The sequence below is a fragment of the Suricata suricatta genome, chromosome 1 (assembly GCF_006229205.1).
Source record: "Suricata suricatta isolate VVHF042 chromosome 1, meerkat_22Aug2017_6uvM2_HiC, whole genome shotgun sequence".
Lineage (NCBI taxonomy): Eukaryota > Metazoa > Chordata > Mammalia > Carnivora > Herpestidae > Suricata > Suricata suricatta.
The window spans coordinates 131962467-131970694 of NC_043700.1; the positions used below are offsets into that span (position 1 = coordinate 131962467).

Consider the following 8228-nt stretch of genomic DNA (forward strand, 5'->3'; position numbering starts at 1 on the left):
AACAATCAAGAAAACTACAATGGGCAACTGATGGAAGGGGAAAAGATGGTTGCAAATGACATATCAGATAAAGGGCTAGTATCCAAAATCTACAAGGAACTCACCAAACTCCACACCCAAAAAACAAATGATCCAGTGAAGAAATGGGCAGAAGACATGAATAGACATTTCTCCAAAGAGGACATCCAGATGGCCAACAGACACATGAAATGATGCTCAGCGTCAGTCACTCATCATCAGGGAAATCCAAATCAAAACCACCCTGAGATACCATCTCATGCTGGTCAGAGTGGCTAAAATGAACAAAACAGGAAACTATAGATGCTGGTGAGGGTGTGGAGAGAGGGGCACCCTCCTACACTGTTGGTGGGAATGTAAACTGGTGCAGCCCCTCTGGAAAAACAGTGTGGAAGTTCCACTAAAAATTAATAGAACTCCCCTATGACCCAGCAATAGCACTGCTAGGGATTTACCCAAGGGATACAGAAGTGCTGATGCATAGGAGCACATGAACCCCAATGTTCATAGCAACACTTTCAAACAACAGCCAAATCATGAAAAGAGCCTAAATGTCCATCAACTGATGAATACTGAAAACAACCTGAGAGCTGAAGGGGGAGGGGGGGAAAGGGAAGGGGGCTGATGGACATGGAGGAGGGCTCTTATGGGGAAGAGCACTGGGTGTTACATGGAAACCAACTTGACAATAAATTGTAAAAACATAAATAAATAAAGGTAAAATGGCAAGCTGTTTCAGAACCCTCCCCAAAAAAAGTATATTTACACAGAAAAAAAATTCCCATAAATGACAGCATGCTGTATATATGCAAATCTTTATATAATTATTATATTTAGTGTCTATGTAAGAATTGCCTCTGTTAAATTTTCTCATCGCTCTATCGGATTTTATCTGTTTCTCATTTATTCACAGGGCTTTACTCTCAACAACAAGTCCCTGTTGATTATACATTTTGCAAATATTCATTTTCAAGTAATTGCTTGTCTTTTGATTTATTTATAACATATTTTGTCATGGAGTTTTACATTTTTGGCAAAGAAATCATATAACAAACCTTAAAAAAATACATTGAAAATAATTCCATCAGTGTATTTACTAGGGGAAAAAAGCTTGAAAATGAATAGCTAACCATTTCAAGAAAGGAAGGAAAGAACAGCAAAGACAGCTAAACAATACAGAACTAAAGAATTAATAAAAATTACAGGAGAAATAAATAAAATAGAAATTAAAATATATAAATCCCATAAGCTTTGATTGCTTAATGAAAGCCAAGAGCCTATCCTTTTAAAAGACTAATAAAATAGATAACATTTGCCAAGATTGATGGTAGAAATAAAGAACATGCAAACAATTTTAGAAATTAGAAAAGAGACATAAAACAGACGAAAGAAAACTATATGCAAATTTATAGTAATAAATTTGAAAAATTATTTGAAAATATATGAAGCATTTGCTCAAGCTACAAATTCAGAAAAGACCAGCAGGTGGTTTTAGAAGTCCCTCATTTCCCCCCATATGTCTTTCCTCTGCACTTCCATTTGAATGCTAAATTACTTAGTTCCTTTAGTCAATCCAGGCAGGAAACCAAAGACACATTTAAATGGAGTAATTGAAGGAAACCGAGTGGCTGAGTTAATTAACAAAGGTATAGACAGGGTTAAGAGAAAGCCTAGAGGGATAATGAAGCAGCCTGCAGCTAGCAACAGCCCTAAGCTATTAACACACAGCCACTAACTAACTCGTCCAAATGAGGTTAGAGGAGGGAACGGTTAATAGAGCCCAGGGAAACCAAAATTAAATTATGGCTTTTTGGAAGAAAATATCAACTCCTATCCTACAGCACAGTATAGAAGGAGTCTGGGGTGGGGAGGGTGGGAATGCCTAACCTCTCTCTTCTCCTGGCTTCTAATTTCTTGCTGGTGCCTCTTATTGGCTAAACCCAATTGGCCAAAGAGAAAGGGGGTCCAGTTGAAGAAGTCACAGAAGTCCATCTCTTTCGGGCACAGAACAAGTTGGGGTAGGACAGTCCGTCGATCTCAAGGGCCAAACAGAAAATATCTAACAGCCAGGGAAAGAATTCTAGGTTCAAAATAAAATTTTCTAGAAGTTTGAAGATGTTACTCCCTTTCCCTTTTAGGAATCGCTACTGAGAATGCAAAGTCTAAGATCAAGCTGATTTATAGTGTTATGCCCAGAGTTTTAATATCGTCCCCCCAAACCAGAAACCACCAGGGAGATCGAGTCACGCATGCAAAAGCAAAGGGCTTTATTACGGGTTCAGGCTCGCCGGACCTAAACTCGGGCTCACAGACTTTACCAGTGCAGTGGATCCAGGCTGAGAGCCCCGAACAAAGGCAGGGTAGGGCCTTTATGGGTTTGGGAAGGGGGGGTTTCAGGAAATTGTGACACAGCTACCGGGGTCCAATCATTATCACCTATCAATACTGGCAGTAACTTTAACCATACATTGATAGTTTTAGTGGGAGCCAATCACAACATTTAGAGTATTGACCAATTACAGAGTGGGCCCAGGACCCTCACGTAGGGCGTGACTAGCCTCAAGCAATAGGAGCAATAGGTGATTATCTATAGCTTCCATCTTTAGGCCTGCCCTTAGAAATGTTAAAGGTGTTAGCTGGCCTTTCCTGATTGGGTGTTACAAGGGTGGTCCCTCCTTCCTTGGGCAGTGTGTGCCCTTCTACTGTCTAATGATTCTGAGAAGGGGACACCTAGGCCTCCAAGGTCAGAGGGGAAGCTTGAAGCCTGTTAGAGTCAGTTTGGTTCAGACCTGTGTCCTTACAGTAGGTGAGTTGTAGACACTCTGAATTATTTCTTTTCAATTTGTATAAAATATACAAAATACAAAATTAACTGTTCTGAGTATATATAGTCCAGTGGTCTGGAGTACATTCATACTGTTGTGCCACCATCACCCCCACCCATCACCAGAACCCTTTGATCTTACAAACCTGAAACTCTGTACCAGTTAAACAATAACTCCCAATCTCCCTTTCCTCCAGACCCAGGCATTGACCTCTGACTTCCTGTCTTCGTGAATCCGACTACCCTAGGTACCTCATAAAAGTGCAGTGATACCATACTTGTCTTCTTGTGGCTAGATTACTTCACTCAAGATAATGTCCTCAAGGTTCAACTGTAGCATGTGTCAGAAGTCCCTCCCTTTTAAAGGCTGGATAATATTTCACTGTAGATGTACCACATTGATCCATCAATACTTAGGCTGCTTCCACCTTCTGGCTATTGTGAATAATGCTGCCATAAACATAAGTGTACAAATATCTGTTCCAGTCCCTCCTTTCAGATCTTCTGGCTGTAGACACACAAATGAAATTGCTAGATCATACAGTAATTCTAACTTTAATATTTTGAAGAGGTGCCATACACTCTCTACCATAAGAGTACCATTTTATACTCCCACCAGTGGTGCAGTGTTCCAGTTTCTCCATATCCTTGCTAACATTTAATATTTTCTGGTTTTAATATTTTTTTTAAGTTTTACTTATTTATTTTGAGAGAGAGAGAGAGAGAGAGAGAGAGAGAGAGAGAGAGAGCAAGCACATGAGCAGGGGAGGGGCAGAGAGAAAGGGAGAGAAAAAATCCCAAGCAGGCTCTGCACTATCAGTGCAGAGTCCAATGCTGGGTTCAAACTCACAAACTGCAAGATCATGAATGGAGTGGAAATCAGGAGTCAGACACTTAACCGACTGAGCCATTCAGATGCCCCATTTTCTGGGGGTTTTTTAATGGCTATCCTAACAGAGGTGAAATAGTATATCAATATGGGGTGAGCTTTTTGAGTATGATTGACACACAATGTTACATTAGTTTCAGGTGTACAACTTAGTGATTTGACAAATTTATACATTATGCTATGTTCACCACAAGTGTGTCCCATTACATCTGTCCCATTATACCACTATTACAATATCATTGCTCATATTCCTTATGCTGTGCCTTGTATTCTCGTGACTTATTCATTCCATAACTAGAAGCCTGTATCTCCTACTCCCCTTCATTCATTCTACTCATCCCCCCACCCTTTCCCTCTAGCAACCATCAGTTTATTTTCTATATTAATTGTCTGATTCTGCTTTTTGTTTGCTTTTTTTTTAATTCTACTTATAAGTGGAATCATGTTATTTGTCTTTCTCAGTCTGACTTATTTCACTTATCAAATACCCTCTAAGTCTGTCCATGTTGTCACAAATGGCACAATCTCACCCTTTTCATGGCTGTATAATACTCCTGTGTGTATCACATTTTCTAGATATTAACCCTTATTAGATATATAATCTGCAAATATTTCCTCTCATTCTATGGGTTGGCTTTTCACTCTATTGATAGTGTATTTCAGTGCACAAAAGTTTTTAATTTTGATGTCATCCAATCCAATTTTAGTTATCTTTGAATTACCATTTTATTCTCAAAATTCTAAGATTCCACCACTATCCTCCTAGATAAGAATCTTTTTTCATTTATCCAACTAAACAGCTAATGGACACTTACAATTTTGTGCTTATCTGCAACAGAGAAAATTATTTTCATTATTCAATTGGTTACTTTATCCCCCTAATATGCTACATAATTTCTTTCTGGTAAATTTACTAGGTAGATGTTGAGCATCATGAAAGTATTCTTTCATGTTTTCCTTCATAGAATTCTTTCCTCATCTTTTTTTTTTTTTACTATATTCTGGATAATTAAGTCACCTTTAACTTCCAGATGTTTAATTTATCCTTTAAAAACTATTTATTCTATTAGTTAGCCCTTTCAAAAATGCTATCGATTATATTTTTATCTTCTCAGAATTCTTTCTTGCTCTCTGTTCCCTCTTCATAGCAGTCTATTATTTTGCTTATAGATTTAATATATACTAAAATGTCTATGAGATAGAAAATTAAAATTTATTTAAAGTTCTCTCTAGGTTTTAAATGTTTTGTTTGACATTACTTATCTTCCTTATTCACCTTGGGCTATCTATCTCTTTTGTGCTATTATGTTTCCTCCAACATCTGTAGACACATATGAACAGAGAACCAGATTAACTGATACTGACATGAAAATGGATTCCGTCTAGTTGTACGAGCCTAGTTCCCTAATTGGACTCTCCTTGGAATAGTTGAGCTGTAGAAGTTATGTGTAAAAGAGACTCCACTTGAAGACATGTGGGCATGAAGAAGGAAGCAAAGCTGGGATATAGACCACCCTCTCCAACCTAACTGCCAAAATAGGAAGGGCTTAGCAAGAGGCACCTGGGCAGCTCAGTCAACTAAGCAGGCAACTCTTGTTTTGGGCTCAAGTCATGATATCACAGTTTGCGAGACTGATTTATGAAACTGAATATTGCTTTGGGCTCTGCACTGACAGTGAGGAGCCTGCTTGAGATTCTCTCCCTCTCTCTCTGCCCCTTCACCTCCCCCTTTCTCTCAAAATGAATTAATAAATAAACCTTTAAAAAAAGAAGAAGGGCTTGTCAATAGTAGGCATAACTCTTTCCAGATTTTATTTTTCCCTTTAGCATCTTGTCTGAACTTCTACCACTATTTGGCTACTCTGAGTTCAGTTCCGATGATCTCTCGGGCCCCTTTACTCCCTCCAGGTCTCCTTGCCAAGCAGGTATTTCACTTTTAGAGAACAGTTCTCTCATTTATTCTTGGGTTAAATACTGCAAGTGCATGTGCTACCTATAGTGTGTACCTCTGGCTTAGCAATGTAGAAGTAACATTCATACCCAGTACCTGAATGTATTTTGAAGAATAAGCACTTTTCAAACCTTGCAATCAACACTTAAGTAAACATGTAAGTAAAATTTTGCTAACATGATCCTTGGAGTCCAAAAGTGTCAATCCACTAAAATCCAGAGTCTGGCTACAGGATCCAAACCCTTCAGAGGTTCAGCTGTGAGTTGGCACCACCCAGTGGCGCCTGTCTTGTCTGGCCCAAACAGGAAGGAGGCATTCTGGGGCTGTGTCTTGGATCCTGGACAGCTCAATCTCCAGGGCAGTGCTCAGTTAGTCGGCCTGGGAATATTACAGGACTCTAGGAATCCACCGCTCACCTCCTGCCTTTCAGGACCAGTAGCCTGTTATTTTCCAGCCCACCCTGGTTTACCTCACAGAGGACAAGAACTCTGTTCCACCGTCCTCACCCCATTATCCCTCCAATAAACACGCACCTTTAAAGAAGACGGAAGGAAAACAGTTGCTGAGTGGAAGACAGTGGCCAATCCCATTACGTCTAATGTTGCAGTATAGCAGGATTTATTTTTTTTATTATCAATATTAGTTGTGATTCGCATCTCCATAAACCTAAGTCAGGAATACGCCTGCATATTCCTGTACTACCTACCCAGCATTAAGGGTATGAGTGTGTGGTGGAGGTTTATGGACCCAGACGCCCAATATAACACCAGATACACCAAGTTGGTGTCGCCCTTTGCCCTGGAAGGATACTGTCTTCAATTCTTTAATGCAAAGTGGCGAAGTAAAGAGAAACAGCGTGCCAGACCTGAATCACAGCCCAGCGTAAGGTCTCCGAATCCAGCCACCTCCTCGCAGGCAACGACTTTGGAAAAATGGGCCGGGAGACACCATGTGTGAAGGAGAGACCGACACTGAAGACTCCCCGCGGGCGGGCGTGCGCACCCGCCTGTTTCCACGCCGGCCCGGCCAGCCCCAGAAGGGACACGAATTGCCGCGGGACTGAGGCCGTGCGGGGCGGGTACAGGACGCGGCGGTGCTCTGGCGCCGCTGTCGGCAAACTGCAGAGCCTGACGTTTTGCGGGAGTTCGCCGCCAGGGGGCGACGACTCCATGACTGGGGGCTCGGGAAGGACTAAGAGGAAGGCGGGGTCCACTCTGCGGTGCGGCAGCTCTTACCTCCAAGTAGTACAGGTCCACCGTAGTGATCTGCGAGTCGAGGAAATCTTCATAGGTGTTGAACTGAGTGACTATGTTGTCCACGGCCGTCAGCCCCTCTTCCCGATTCATCTTGTTGCCTGGGCCGAAGCGTCCCTGGCGACAGAGGCGCGAGGGCCTGGTCCGGACGTACCACCCCCTTCCTTTCTTCCAATCAGTTGGGTACCGGCGCGGAGCGTTGGACGTTAGTCCCGCCCCCGCGTTTGCTGCTGAGTTTCGTGTTTCCCAGTAACTCCTAGGCACACAGTCTCAAATTAACCGCTTCAAATTCACGCCTGACACCAGTCAGCTGATTCAAACCTTGGTGAAACGTGGAGCCACGTGAAAGATGCAAATTGCAATCCAAAATTAAATATTATGAGACTGCCACGACGTGTCGACAAAATATCCTAGATCCCACCTCAATCTCATTCTAACACAAGTTCACGTGGGTCAAAAATATCGAGGTTAGCACTCAGGTGACTGAAGGTCTATTTTTGCAAGAAGTGTATCTCAAAACAGAAGTCTTTGGAAACGGTGTTGTGTCAAAAAAACAATAATATTTAATGATTTGTTAAATTAAAAAATAAAACTTAAAGGCAAATTATTGCTAATGTTTGGATCTGAAGAAGAATTTATGATTTCCCAAATGAAAGAAATTCCGTAAAAGTATCTTTGAAAACGTCCTTTGGCCCCAGTTGCTTATTTTTTAAACTTTTTTTTTTAACTTTCAATAAGCACACAGTGAAAGACATTTGTGGAAGCTGCCTTTCCTAACGGTAAGATATCTGTGGAAAATTAAAAAGTAAAAGCCTAAAAGACCTAAAGATGTTTCCTTTAGAACAAAGTGTTGCATTTTTAAAATAAAGTACTCTAATGTGGCAGCTGGTAAAACTGTTCAGAATTAAAATGTGGATTTTAGTACTTTTCAAATCATATTTGCAAATTAACACAGTACAATACTGAGCCTCTGGTAGTTGCTCTTTAAGTACTTAAAGAATTGATTCTGAAGATTTTCAGGTGTGCCGAACAAGTTTCTCTTAATTAAAATATCTGGTAAGATACTTGGCAGCGTTCCCAATTTAAAAAGGTCATCTTGGGGCGCCTGGGTGGCTCAGTCGGTTGGGCCTCCGGCTTCGGCTCAGGTCAGATCTCACGTTCGTGGGTTCGAGCCCCGCGTCGGGCTCTGTGCTGACAGCTAGCTCGGAGCCTGGAGCCTGCTTCCTGGTTCTGTGTCTCCTTCTCTCTCTGACCCTCCCCCTCTCATACTCTGTCTCTCTCTGTATCAAAAAT

The 8228-nt window shown here is 41.3% G+C and overlaps 1 protein-coding gene across 3 annotated transcripts in view; it reads right to left on the minus strand.

Moving 5' to 3' along the window:
- CFAP299 (cilia and flagella associated protein 299) overlaps positions 1 to 7042 on the minus strand; it is a 562884-nt gene extending 555842 nt beyond the window's left edge. For all 3 annotated transcript variants that reach the window (XM_029926049.1, XM_029926115.1, XM_029925982.1), the window contains exon 1: positions 6918 to 7042. In XM_029926049.1, coding sequence (XP_029781909.1) covers positions 6918 to 7028 — 111 coding nt within the window. In that variant the 5' untranslated portion in view covers positions 7029 to 7042. The remainder of the gene's footprint in view (positions 1 to 6917) is intronic.
- Positions 7043 to 8228: the final 1186 nt, after the last annotated feature.